This window comes from Nelumbo nucifera, chromosome 4 (genome assembly GCF_055504915.1).
Source record: "Nelumbo nucifera cultivar China Antique chromosome 4, China Antique-T2T, whole genome shotgun sequence".
Classification (NCBI taxonomy): Eukaryota; Viridiplantae; Streptophyta; class Magnoliopsida; order Proteales; family Nelumbonaceae; genus Nelumbo; species Nelumbo nucifera.
In genome coordinates this window covers 35,198,597-35,213,639 of record NC_142652.1, presented here as the reverse complement: position 1 = coordinate 35,213,639, position 15,043 = coordinate 35,198,597, and the positions used below count along the sequence as shown (strand labels likewise).

Below are 15,043 nucleotides of genomic sequence, written 5' to 3'. Positions count from 1 at the left end.
ATTGGATTGACCTGGTCCATCCATAATGAATTTATATTGGGTTGAGCAAATATCTGGTCCATTGATAGAAGATAAGAACATAGGTGCCAATGGACCAGGTTTGAGTTGAAACCAATTTAAATTAACAGGAATTTGAACAGATTGAACAGTCTCTGTATCGATCCAAAATGGTCCAAAATATTCATTGAACAGAATTGAATCAGGTCCATTTGTAATGGACTCACATTGGCTGAACTGGATTGGACCAAATCCAGTCCAATTGACACCCCTACCCAGGTGGCGGTACTTAGTTTTTATCTCTGTTGCAAATATTACTTGTAGAGATCAAGTCTTCCACATAAGGAGTGGATAATTCAGTATCAAAACATTTTTTGTTTTATGGGTTCCTTGTGTCATTGTATGTAAATTGCATTTGAATTTTTAACCGCTAAAGACTAATTTTTATGAGTGATCTTTTCTCCAACTTGAATTCTTTTGGAATTCTCTGCGAGTGATTTGACTTAAGTTTGTGTCCAGTCGACACTGGGGGTAATTGTAACAGGGAGACAAGAATTTCAAATATCACTGATTCAGCTCCATACGAAGGATCCTAAGGTAGTTTGGCTGGATTGGAGTTTCAAATATAGCTGACTAATTAATCTTGATTTGTAGGTTTGTAAGGAATTTCCGAGCTCTTTATTAATTATTTGTAGCCATTTGAATGGTTTAGCTTTCCATTGGAATCCAACCAAATACATCTTTCACAAATTTTAGGCATTTACTCAAATAGGCAATCTAAATTAAATGAAAAAAATGAAACTCAACAAGCAAAAGGCCTAAGAGAAATAGAAACTAAAACATAAGAGCGTGGGATTCCATCAAACAAAAAGAAGAATGATCATGTGGTTCATCTATTTCATAACAACTCCATGGCTCCTATAACTGCCCACCATTCAGCTTCAATTTGCTTCTTGCTAGGGGTGCAAGTTGGGTTGGCCTGAATTAACACTTTACACTATTTTGGGTTTGGGTTTCGAGTTGAGTTTATTGAAATTTTGAGAAAATCTCAACCCTAATCCAGAAAAGTTGTATCCCATGGGCCAGTCTATGGCCCAGTTTGGGCCAAGGCTTGACCCATGGGCCAGCCCAACCCGTGGCACGGTACAAGCCAACACGGGCTTGGGCCGTGGGCCGTTGGGCTGACCCACAAACTTTTCGCTGGGAAGGGCGGCACAGCCCGTGACGACCCGCGGACCAACACAACACGACCCTTACTTTGCACGAACTGTCCATGGGCCTTGTCGTGTCGGCCCAACATGACCCACTTTACACCTTTAAGTTCAAAAGCCCACTCTAGGACCACCAGAAATTTTTGTCAATGCCCGTGGATGCCCCAACTCCTCTCCATCCCAGTTTAGCAATGAATCGAATTGCCCATGACACAGCACAAATTTGGACCGGCCTGACACGACAAGACACGGGTCGTGCGGGCTGTGCTGGACCTGGGGTTCCAGTATAATTTGGCCTAACGTTATGTTTTTAATAACACTTTCCACTTTGTGGTCCACCTAATCTTATATTAACCTTTTGATGTATTCTTGCAAATGTTGATCCAATTGACGATGATCACAATACATCAAGTCATCACCTATATTCAAGGATTCCAATCTGCTAAAGGACGAGATTAAACCAATCCTCATTATAGATTGCATTATATCGCCTACGAAATACAAACATGGGATCCTTTGTTCAACAACATGGGATCACAATACATCAAGTCATCACCTATATTCCATGTGGCAATGCACAAGGACAGGGAATTTCACAGTTGTGCCAAAACCCCGAAGATATGAAACTGATTGATAAATAGAGCAAATGAAACAAAAAACCATAATAGAGCAAATCAAGAAAACACAGAGAGATTTAACGTGGTTCGGATTTAAGCCTACATCCAGATAGGAAGAGCAAGAATCCATTATAATCAGCAATGGGGTACAAGTATGAGCAGATTCTTTCAAACCCTTGCGCCCTATACACCCAAAACCTTCTCTCTCAAACTGTTTTGTATAACATTCTCTTGCTTCAAACCCTAGAAACAAATATAATATATATGAAACCCAAGCCCTCTGCATCCACCGCAGACCTCAATGAATTTTTCTTTGCTGGATTTTCACCACAAAAGTAGGATTGGATCATGGCGCAGGCTGCAACTGGAATTCAAAACACAATCACAACAATCACCATCTGATTTGTTGTACTTTAGCCCTAGAACCGAATACTGTACAATAGGCATTACACATATTCCTTCGCAGATGGAAAAGAACATATATTGAACTAGTAATGGCCCAAATCATGAACATGGGCATGCATCCCACAAACAAGATCTCAAATGCCTTGGATTCGGGACGAAAATCCCCAGTCATAAACACATATTCCTTGGCAGGTGAAAATCCCCATCTTCATCTCTAATTAATAGGAATTGCACATTTTCACTGGAATTTGCAATTATAAAATGTTAGCAGATGGCCAAAAATAAGAGAACAAAATTTTCAGTGGAGCTCCTAGTTCTAGAAAGCTGACAAGTATTCAAGAACTAGCATCCTATTTAGCAAAACAGAAGGTGTCAACTGAAAAAACTGCAAGGACCCATTTGATTAACCATGCTGGTTGATGAAGGATTTAGCTCCCTATAGAAATGCAAAATTGCAATGTTTCCGCTCCTTCTGTTGATCCCAAGCATTTTGACCCTTGAGTGTAGTTAATTAAACACTCCAAAGTGTGTATGGGAAGGATATTGCAGTAAAGCATTAAAATCAGAGTATCATATTCTTATTTTATTTATTTTTTGGTATTATTCTCTTTGACCCCTTTTTCCCCAAAGTGCAGGATGTAGGATTCGATTCTACATAACACTGGAATTCATGGATTCTTGAATTCATCAGAATGTAAACTCCATAACCACTTATGTATGAAAAACCTTATTCATGTTTTGTGCACTTGTGATCTCAAGAGTACTCTCCCCTAATGCTATAACTGCTCTAATATGGAATGCCGATGAAAGTAATTAAAATGAAGCCAGCAAGTTGTTTAGAGTGCTTGAAACCATGCATCTACAGATGAAATCCTCTTATTCAAGTGTATTTAGTAATTCCAACCATATATTTTAGCCTCAACAACACAGTACGGCTGTCCTGTAAGGGAAAATTCTTAATTAACAACTAGTCTCTGTAATAAATATTTTTATACACAACACAGTATAAAAATAATTGATTCATGATAAAAGGATGCACTTTGGCTACTAATTAATTACAGAAAACTGGAAAGAAAAAGGAAATGATATCTTACCTCCTGGCTTTCCCAATCTGAGCATATATGCGTAGTGAAAATGAGTAGGGAAACACCAGAAACATGAGCTGGGGAAGACAAGCAACAAGCTTTTCTGTGATGGGTGTTTACTGGGTTTGACAGGGTCACATGATTGATGAGGTTGAATGCTAGCTCCATACGTGTGTTCATATCAACAGCCAGCAAATTCAATGCAACTGAAGTTGGGCCCTGTTTCAAATGAAAAGCAATCAATAAATTGTGGGGACTTGTTTTAATAAAAAACAGTCAAAATCCACATTTAAATTTGCTTTGTTTATGATAGATTGAGAGTAATTAAGGTGTTACTAGGATTTCAACGTTGTGTATTAATTGATTGATGGGTGTGAACGTGTGAAGTTAAAGGTTTATCCAATCAATTCCCACATAAAGATTATATAAGATGATCAGGATTATAATTTGCAAAGTATTAGCAGTGTAGTAAAATAATGATGACATTCAAATAGATCCTAGGTGATAATGATGAAACAATACAGAAACCAATTGTGAGAAACAACCAATTGGTTTAAAGGTTCTCTTATTTTTATTTATTTATACACATCTGCAATAAATCCCCCTGCAAAAAAAATTCTAAATAATGCGACAGCAGTGGTGTTTACATCTTACCCATACCCAACTAATTTCAATTTGCATGTAGATGATGTCTATATAAAATAAAAACCGTTGGATATCTGCCATCAATTAATAAGAACAACATCAATATTAATACTATTGGACAAGACGAAGAGTCACGCATACCTATTCTGCCGGGTTCAGGTTTACGTACGGCGCTCGATACATAACGAATTGAGATGAGAACTAAGATGTGCTATTTTCTCTCTCCCAAGTCCGAATAGCTTTGAAGCGGGAGTACAAAATTTCGAAATCTTGGGGGCCAATCTTCCTCTACCACTTGCAACCGACTGTCCATCTTCATAAGGATAAGGATAAGGGCAATTATAAATAATTACAATTTTTTATCATCAATTTCCCAAGAGATGCAAGACTTTATCACTCTGGCGATGATTGAAGCATAGGACAATTGATGATTATTAAATACACAAGAGATGCAAGACTTTGTAATTCTGGCAATGATTGAAGTTTAGGACAATCGTTGATTTCCAAATACTTAAGAGATGCAAGACTTTGTAACTCCGGCAATAATTGAAGCATAGGACAATTGGTGATTTCCAAATTCACCATTTTACATTTCACGGTAGGAAAGAAAGGGGGCAATTTGATCAATTTGGGACAATCATAGATGCAAAGGTATTTAAGGCAAGGAAATTCACCTTCTGCTCCCCACCATTCCTTCAAACCACTCATACATGAGAGAGAAAGAGTGCAGCTTTTGAAATCCCTGCTTCTTATTGTTGTCATCACCATATCCATAAAATTCTATTCCTATATGTTCCACTTCCTTCATTTCAGATATATGCAATACTTCGAGCGAGGGTAGATTTCCAAAAGGGGGGAGCAATTTGCACTTGTTGCAATTCCTTAGTTTTATTGTCGTCAGCATATCATAGCACGCGATCATCATCATCATCCATTTTGGAGAACTTATGCCACCATAATTAGTTATTTGGAGTTGCTTTAATCCTGTGTATGGTTGTAAGCCCTCTAGTACACCCTCCATGCTACCTCTTTCATTATTATCGTTCCATTCCAACTCCAACCTATCAATCCGATGCTTATCGAAGAGGTTAGCCTCCTTGGCCTCCTCAAAGTCAGCCACCTTCTCTAGCCCCCCAATACGAATACATCCTTGGAGATGACGTAATTCTTTTAGCTCTCCTATTGTACTATTGTTTCCATTTCTCCTTTTCATCACTTGAAACGTAGGCAATGTCTTCGAAAAATGTAATCTCCCAATTCCTCTTCTTATTCGATTGAAAACATCCCATTTGTCATCTCCCATCACTATGTATTGGAGGTTGATTAGGTTTCCCATGTTTTTAGGAATTCCAATGAGACTATAACAATTTTTAAGCATCAAAACTTGCAAATTGTAGAGGTTGCACATTGACTCGGGTAACACTGTAATGCGTGTCCTGTTGAGGTTAAGCAACCGTAGATGTTTCAAGTTGCCAATTGAATTTGGCAAATTGAACAATCTATAATTTTCACTCAAATCCAGTACACGTAGGCATCGGTATTGTTCAAATAAGTCACCTAGGATATGCCAATCCCTTGTTAACGGCAAAATCAACGACAAAGTTGACAATTCCTTGAATTTACATAATTCCTTCTCCATTGAGTACTGATCTGGTTGGAAGTGAAACATTGATACGTAATGAACCATTTTAAGATTGCCACTGTTGTTGTCATGTGATTTGCCCTCCTCCATCCTAAAATACATGCCTGCCGAAACCGACTCTGCTAAGTCATGCATCAGATCATGTATCATAAATGATTTTCGAAATTTAGAATGCTTTTGAAAAAAGGACCGATTGAACAATTCATCAAAGTATTCGCCTCCAAGGTCTTCTTCCACAATGTCAATTCTTTTAGATGAAACAAAACCTTCTGCTATCCAAAGCTGGACTAGAGTTTCCTTATCAAATTCATGGTCTTTAGGAAACAAAGAGCAATATGCAAAGCATAATTTTAAATGTGCTGGCAAGTAATAATAACTCAAACGTAGAGCTGACATTGTTGTCTCCTCTGCTTCAACCTCCCACATCTTACTTTCTAAGACGGATTTCCACCTTTTCACATCCAGATCATCGTATAGAAGTCCTCCTAGTGATTTCACTACTAGAGGCATTCCTCTGCATTTTTTAACAATTTCCTCTCCAATTTCTTTCAAGTTTGGATGTTTATCACAGATTTTGTCATCAGTAAAAGCCTTCCTTTTGAATAATTCCCAGCAATGTTCATATGGCAAGGTTTCCAAATCAATTTTTTTTATGGAGTTCATAATGGAGGAAACTCTATTAATCCGAGTGGTCACTATTATTCTGCTTCCTTTTTCTGCTGCAACATTAATTGGGACCCTTACCGCATCCCACGTTCTGCGGTCATCGCTCCATATATCATCAAGAACAAGTAGAAATTTCTTTCCCTGTAACCAATTCTTGAGTTCTTGTTGAAGTGGTTCCAGTTGTTCAATTGGCTGGTGTATATGAGTGATTGACTGAAGAATTGATCTAGTTATTTTTGTAACATCAGAATCTTGGGAAACACATACCCACGCTCTCACATCAAAATGCTTAACTACGTTTGCATCATTGTAAATGAGTTGAGCCAAAGTGGTCTTGCCAATCCCCCCAGTACCAACTATTGAAACAACAGGAACTTTTTCCCCATTGTATTTATCAGATAATAATATGTCTATTATATCATTTGCCTCTTCCCTCCTATCAAAAATTCTATCATCAACTAAGGAAACAGTCTGAGGGCGTGAATCTAGTGATGAAACTATGTTGAGTTTCTTTCCCATTTCACTGAGATTCCTTCCAACGGATGAGACTGAACTCGCATAATCGTGGTTCATCTTTTGCTGAATCTCATGCATCTCATTTATGATGCCAGTTATGACAGAATGAATCTCATGGCGATGTAAATCTTCTTTCTCATTGAGAGAATAGGAGAAGTATTCGCGGCGTACCTTTCTGATAGCAGCCGTCGAAGTGCAGATCTGTTTTTCCTCCTCCTCCTCAAAATTTGCCGTCCAACAGCTTCGTAGATGAACTCGTCCAATATACAAGTGGCTTTGTGAACAACTTCTCTCATGTCTTTGAGTATGAATTTCAAGCGTGGATCACTGATTTGCATATCCTCTGTAGAACTGGCCATTGCATATGCGTCCTGGAGTGTTCTAAAGAGGTTATTCAGCTGTTGGTCAACACCCCAATCAGATATGAATTTGATCATCCGAGAGGAGTCCAGTTTGTTGAGCAACGCCTGAAGCAAAGGGGATACCACCACATCTTCTGTTGTTGCCATATCTTGGTTGCCTTGAAATTTGGTGGATGAAGAAAAAGTGAGATTAGCGGCTTCTGGTTGCTTTTGAGACGACGAGTATGCAGTTGAAAAATGAAAGGATCACCCCTTTAATTATAAGGTTCATATTAATCTCTCACAACAATACAATTCATTCCTCGAAGTTTCCCTTTGTTTAACAATTAAAGAATCCCCAATCGTTGAATTGTCAAATTAAACCCAACTCTACTTTTTTTTTTTTTAGAAAGAAGAAATAGGTGGTCAATTAATGGTCATGTGAGTTGTGATTGGATCACCTGCATTTATGGTCTGATGTGGCAAAATTAATGGCCATGTGGCAGATCAAATTAAAACCAAGTATTCGGCTCGGTTCAGCTCGAATCCACCCCTCATTGCAGTATAAAATTAAAACAAAAGTATCATATCTCATTGTATGTGTTAATATTTCATCATTCCTATACAAGAGCAAGAGCAATGGTAGAATCATGCAGTCGTTAAATTCATCACAAGAATCACAGAATCTGAAACTGCAAAACCCCTTATGTGTTTGCATAAGTATGAAAACTTTATTCATGTTTTGTGCATTTGTGATCATAGGAGTACTACCATGATGCTAGTACTGCTCTTGCATGGAATGCCCTGAAAAAATTAATAGAATGAACTCCTTTTATTGAAAGTGTTTGAAAACATACTTGTGCAGTTTTTTTTTTTTTTTGTAATCACGTGTGAAGATGAAATCATTTTATTTAAGTGTATTTAGTGATCCAAATATATATTTTACCCTCAGAAGCACAGTTTGGCTCACCACTGAAAGAAGATTCTTAACTAACTAGCCACTGTAATAGATATCTCTACACTACACAGCATAAAGACAATTTATTCATGATGAAATGATGTACTTAGAATTAAGTAATGCATAAAAAACAAGAAAAAATGAAACGACATCTTACCTCATGACTTCAAATTGATTTGATGTTCCTGAACATAAATGCATAGTGAAAATGAAAGGTAATGATAGGTAACACCAGAAACATGAAACCGGGAAGTTCAGCTCTGATCTTTGAGATATACTACTTTACAATGCTGGGCTCACTAAGATCTAATGTCTAGCAGAGCATTCCATGTGTCCATTCACATCAACATACTCAACGTAGTCAAAGTTGGACCATGTTTCAATTGGAAAGAGTCAATAAGCCTACATTTATCCATAGAACAGATATATATATATATATATATATATATATATACGTAGGATTAAAAAAAATTAAAATAAAAGTAGAAATTGGTGGGATACATAAATAAATCTAGTTCTGTTTATAGGAGTAAGGCATTATTAGTATTTGAATGTTGCATATGGATTGATTGATCCTGGGGGAACTAGGGAAAATTATCAAAACCAAGGGGCTTGACGGCTTGTACACGTTCACATATAGGACAAACACACAAAAGTTGGACACCACAACTGTTCTGGGCAAATTCTTACCCACTCACGTGTATCTCAACAATTTGGTGCATTTAGGTTTACAATATCATCCAATCAATTCCCTAGAAATTATAGAGAAGAAGAACAATATAATGAAAATCCAATGGCCATTCTTTTGAAGGCTTCCTTCAGCTGGATTCTCAGAGAACTAAACATAGCTGCAGATAATTTGGCAAAATCTAGTGTAGTAAAAACTGAATTGTACAGGAGGAACACAGTGCCCTGCTTTTGTTTTTGGCACTCTCCTCATCTGATGCAAATTCTTTCTTTTCTCTAATTTGATTATTCTAAAATGCTAGTTAGAAAACAGATAAAGAATATAATCAACTTTGGGGCTTAGGGCTTCTTGTTCTAAAGAAGTTAGAGCTTTATAATCTGGGAAAATTCTAAAGAATGTAGAATTTATTTGGACTTTTGTTAAACCAGAGCTTTTCTGGTTTCTTCTTTTTCTTGTTTTCATTCATTGAAGATTCAGATATGTATACACAGCCATACACAGCCATCGAATCTCCTAAGTTTACAGAAATTCAAACTCAAAATGGAGATTCCTACTCCTAATTCGATCCTAACTCAGCGGAGTCTCCTAATTCCGGAGACTCCCAATTCAATCCTAACACCCCCCTCAAGTTGGAGCATGTAGATTATGAATGCCTAACTTGCGGAGAAAATACTCAATTTCTCTGTGACCCAGTGCCTTTGTAAAAATGTTAGCCAGCTGAACGGTAGTCGACACATAAGCAGGACGAATGCAACCATTTTGAATTTCATCACGAACAAAATGGCAATCAACTTCAATATGTTTCGTATGCTCATGAAGCACTGGGTTAGCTGCAATATGCAATGCTGCCTGACTATCACAATATAATTGCATTGGGTTCGAATGCGTCACTCCAAGAGCCAATAACAATCCCTTCAGCCATTTTAACTCACACGTGGCCGTGGCCATAGACCGATACTCTGCTTTCGCTGAAGAACGAGCCATAGTGTGTTGTTTCTTAGTTTTCCAGGAAATCGGCGATTTCTCAAGTAGAATAAACCACCCAGATAGGGAACGTCAGAACAAAGGACAGCTCGCCTAGTCTGAATCACACCATACATATAACTGCAAGTCACAATCTGAACGCAAGAGAATTCATTGACCAGGATTTCCTTTCAAGTAGCGCACCACTCGCAATGCAGCCTCCCAATGTCTTTCTTGCGGTTGTTGCGTGAATTGGGACAGGACATGCACACAATAAGACAACTCAGGACGAGTTTCTGAGAGATAAATAAGCCTACCCACTAAGCGCCTGTATCGCTCAGGATCAGATAAGAGAGGCCCATTTGTCAAGGTCAGGTTGTGATTCTGCTCCATAGGAAAAGGAGTAGGTTTTGCACCAAGTAATCCAACTTCAGTGATAATATCCAGAGCATACTTTCGTTGAGACAGAAAAATTACTGTTGAGTTTCGGGCAACTTCAATGCCCAAAAAATATTTCAACGGTCCCAAGTCTTTCATATGGAAGCAGTCACTCAAATATTTCTTGAAGACTTGAATTGCCATATGATCATTACCTGACACAATAATGTCGTCCACATACACGAGGACAAGCACATGTACCCTATCTCGACGAAAGGTGAATAGAGAGTAATCTGAATCTGATTGATGAAACCCATATGTTTTCAAGGCTACGGTTAATTTAGCAAACCAACATCTTGGCACTTGTTTCAAGCCATATAGAGACTTTCGCAATCGACACACCATACCTGGTTTATCTGACTGAAAACCAGGAAGCATTCTCATGTAGACCTCCTCATGAAGGTCACCGTGCAAGAATGCATTATGTACGTCCATTTGATGAAGCTCCCAATTTCTAGCTACTGCGACAGCAAGAAAGGTACGGACAGTAACCATTTTTGCAACTGGGGTAAAAGTTTCATTATAATCAATTCCCTCAACCTGCTTGTTCCCAAAAATCACGAGACGGGCTTTGTGTCTTTCCACTGTCCCATCAGCGTTGTACTTGATTCGATATACCCATTTGCATCCTATGGCTCATTTTCCGGATGGCAAAGGCTCTACGGTCCATGTCTGATTATTCTCAAGTGCCTGTATTTATTTCTGCATTGCATCACTCCATTTTTCATCCTTTACGGCCTCAGCAAAAGAAGTAGGTTCAACTCCTGCAGTAATAGGTGCCAAGAAAGCACGATGTCGACAAGAAAAACTGTTACAATTCACATAGTTATCGATGGAATAAGGACTACCTGCAGGATGTGATTGGCCGAGTGAGCTTGCAAAGGGACGCAGAGAGGGACTCAAACACTGTGTGGTGTGAAGCACATAGTCTCTTAACCTTGTGGACTGCTGTTTCTGTCGATGCCCACGCCCCAAATGAGAATCAGAGTGCTGCTGTTGCTCAACACCACCCCCCCTGACGTCAGGACTATCTTCGCTTACATTTTCTGTGGTGATGTCAGAAGAATGCATGGGTTCACTAGTATTGGCATTCGGGTCTACGTGGGTTCCTTCTTCTACACTGATTCCTTCTTCTGCGAGTTCACCTCGTTGGTTAGTCTCCATCTCGCCATTTGCTAGTCCAGGTGAATAAGTGGATGGTACCAACACCTCTTCTGTCCCACTTATTCCACAATCATGTGCTTTGTTCGGCTGTGCATCCTTTTTGTATGCATACGGGAATTCATGCTCAAAGAAAGTAACATCTCTAAAAGCAAAGAACATGTCGGACTCTAAATCATACAAGCTCCATCGTTTCTTCCCAAAAGTATACCCAACAAAAACACATCGTCTGCTTCGACTAACAAATTTATCCCCTCCATGGCCATGATTGTGCGAATATGCTAAGCAACCAAAGACTCGCACATTATCATAAGAAGGAGGTTGCCCAAATAACATTTCATAGGGAGTCTTTCCCTTTAACAGAATGGACGATGTCTGATTGATCAAATAACATGCGGTCAGGATGCATTCCCCCCAAAAATCAATAGGCAAGCTAGCTTGGAATCGCAAAGCTCGGGCAACATTGAGTATGTGGCGGTGCTTGCGTTCAACCCTCCCATTTTATTGAGAGGTCCCGACACAAGTGGTTTGATGAATAATACCACTTTCAGCAAAATAACTAGCCAAGCATACAAACTCAGTCCCATTATCAGTACGGATCACCTTTACAGGTTTGTTAAATTGCCTTTGAACCATAGCAAAAAAATTTCGAAAACTCGTCCAACTTCCGTCTTATCAACCAGAAGATAAATCCAAACGCCTCTAGAAAAATCGTCTACTATGGTCAAGAAATAATGAGCACCACAAGAAGCTGCAGTTATATAAGGTCCCCACAAATCACAATGAATTAACTCAAAAATATCGGATGCTTTATTATTACTAGAAACAAACTCCTCTCGACATTGTTTAGCTCGGAAGCATGCATCACAACCCTTAATACTGTCATCATTATTATTCTTAGTACTAATAAAAGGCAGCAACTTAACAATTCTATAAGAAGGATGCCCTAACCTTTGATGCCAAATATCACATGTCCTGCTCTCTGTATTCTTCATTGCTCTTGTTGATGCAATGCTTCGAAAATAATAGAGTCCCTCTTGCTGCTCACCTGCTCCAATCAGCATCCTCGTAGTGCAGTCCTGTATCACACAAAGTTTATTAGTGAACTGGACAATACAATTTGATTCCTCAATCAATTACGATACAGAAAGTAAGTTGCAATTCAAACTAGGCACATATAAAACATTAGTCAGTTTTAGATGATCGTCTAGTGCAATTGTGCCTTCTTTCTCTGCTATTGTCGCTTTCTCGTCTGGTAGCCCGACAGAGCATGGAATGACATTCTTTATGTCTCTCATCAACTGGAGTCTTCCTGTCATATGATGAGAGGCCCCTATGTCTATTATCCATTCTGAAAATTTTTGCTTACCACTTAGTCGTTGACTCCCCTCTTTCTGTGTGTTCAAAAGGTTGAGCAACATGTTCCACTACTCACTACTCAGTCCATTTAACCCAGTATTGGCTGGATCAATTTATTCTCCTTGAGATGCATTGCCTTGCGTAGAGGCTTTGGCTGTATTGGCCTTGACTTGGCCGCCACGACCTTTTCCTCCTACCCCTGCTCCTTTTTCTCTGTTTTCAGTCATGCCGACTATTGTGTCTAAAAACCCACAATCGGCGACAGAATCGCCACAAAAGACAGAGAACCGATCTCCAGATCTCCCTAATACCTGCTGCAGAACTTCGACTCGCCGGAAACCTGTTAAAGATCAGGACGTTCTGATCGAGAATGAACCCCCGAATTCTCTACTCTTACCTGGTGAGGCGAAGATCCAAACTTTTTGTCCCGCGAAAGCCTTTTTCTCTGTTCGTCAGGAACAGAGAATGAAAACATTTTTCTCCCGCCGCGCGAAGAAGACAAACCTTTCTCTGTTCGAGTCAGTTCGTTAAGGAACAGAATCAAACCTTTTCTGTTTGACAAGAAATCAAGAAGACAGCCAGTTTTTTTTTCTAAAGAATCAAACCTTTCTTCTTCATGAGAAAGGTCAAATTTTTGAAGTAGACGGAAATAATTTCGCTCGGTACAGGAAGTTTCTCCGACCGATAATCTACAGAGTCAACTCCCCGTCGATAACCCAGCAATCATCACAGCAGCAACAATTCAGCTCCACGACGACCTCCACTTCAACTGTCATGACCACCACTGGTAGTAATTCTAATCTAAGGACCAAAGACACAGACTCGATGATCTCTTCTCTGATGCCTCAGTTGGTACCAAACCTGTCTTCCGTGAACTACCCAAGTGGAGGGTCGTTTTTGTCTTCCTTGGCAGCCCTCCAATCGTTCAATCAGCCCATGAACGTCGGTGGAGATTTTGGGGGTTCCAATCTGGCTTTGCTACAGGGATTTAGTCTGCCTTCGGAGAAAAACACAATTCAGCGGACCATACATCAACTGCTGCCTTCGGAGGAAAATGCAGTTCAGCGGACCAGAAGCAGTGTTGCCGCTGATCACTGGTCCGAAGTGCCGCCGCTGTTCACCAAAGGAGACGATGAACAGTGATACTTCAGAAACCCCGGGTGCAGGCAACCTCGATGAACCGAGAAGGAGTGTTGCCGCTGATCACCGAAGGAGTGTCGCCACTGATCACTGGTCCTTTGCCGGCGCCGAATAATCGTTGCTGCCACCGCTGATCTCCAGAGTGCCGAGGATAAGCTTTTCTGGTTTCTTCTTTTTCTTGTTTTCATTCATTGAAGATTCAAATATATATACACAGCCATACACAGCCATCGAATCTCCTAAGTTTACAAGAATTCAAACTCAAAACGGAGACTCCTACTCCTAATTCGATCCTAACTCAGCGGAGTCTCCTAATCCCGGAGACTCCCAATTCAATCCTAACAACTTTTTTTATCAATAACGGAAACTCATATTATTAATAAACAAAACTTACTTACAGCACTTCTGGGGAAAGATAAAATGACTTAACTCTCCCCAAGAGAAGAAGAAAGAAGAAATTAAAAAGTAGCTCAGAACATTTGTTCCTTTCCCACCCCTTTCTTCACCAAAGTATCCATAAAAGCATTTGCAGTTCTCTTCACCCAATGAGGAAATTAACGGAGCTTTAGTTCTTGATTAATTGCAATTGAATTTTTAAATTATACAAAAGAGTGTAGTGTGTAGATAGGTCTGGATGTATTAGGCACTTTAGCTAATCACAATGAGTGAGCACATAAAAGCTGTGTGACATATGCGCCTTTCATCCAAATGTTTTTGGCTCTAGGGGTGTCAATTGGAATGGATTTGGTACAATCCAGTCCAATGTAAGTCCATTACAAATGGTCTTGGTCCAATCTAATCCAATAAATATTTGGACCATTTTGGACTGGTCCAGAGACTGTCCAATCTGTTCAAATTCTTATTAATTTAGATTGACTTCAACTCAAACCTGATCCATTAACACCTATGCTGTTCTCTTCTATCAATGGACCAGATATTGATTCAATCCAATATAAATTCATTATGGACAGACTAGGACCAATCCAATATGTCATATTGGTCTGTCCAGTCCATTCAAATTCGATATGTCTTATTAGTCCATCCAATCCATCCAATGGATTTTGATTTAGACGGAATTCAACCCAAAACCAGTCCATTGATACTCCTACTTGGATCCATTAGATAAAAATTATCTATTATTTTATTATCTTTATCAAAATAATTAAAAATAAAAATAATAAAAATAACTGGGAGTTAGAATCGTTTACGTT

At 39.1% G+C, this 15,043-nt stretch overlaps 2 protein-coding genes and 1 long non-coding RNA gene across 3 annotated transcripts; all 3 read right to left on the bottom strand.

Moving 5' to 3' along the window:
* Positions 1 to 2,480: 2,480 nt before the first annotated feature.
* LOC104607437 (uncharacterized) lies at positions 2,481 to 7,427 on the bottom strand. The gene is made up of 3 exons (XR_016085307.1): positions 6,956 to 7,427; positions 3,325 to 3,534; positions 2,481 to 3,170 (listed from the first exon to the last, which is right to left on the bottom strand). It is a non-coding gene; the product is annotated as an uncharacterized LOC104607437 (long non-coding RNA).
* On the bottom strand, positions 4,487 to 6,949 carry LOC148792161 (putative disease resistance protein RGA3). Its single transcript, XM_019199436.2, has one exon. The coding sequence runs from the start codon at positions 6,860 to 6,862 to the stop codon at positions 4,631 to 4,633; it is 2,232 nt and encodes a 743-aa protein (XP_019054981.1). The 5' UTR covers positions 6,863 to 6,949; the 3' UTR covers positions 4,487 to 4,630.
* A 3,441-nt stretch (positions 7,428 to 10,868) lies between the features above and the next one.
* On the bottom strand, positions 10,869 to 11,669 carry LOC148792160 (uncharacterized). The gene has a single exon (XM_088903732.1). It carries the CDS (start codon positions 11,667 to 11,669, stop codon positions 10,869 to 10,871), a length of 801 nt encoding a protein of 266 aa, XP_088759858.1.
* Between the last annotated feature and the right edge of the window lie 3,374 nt (positions 11,670 to 15,043).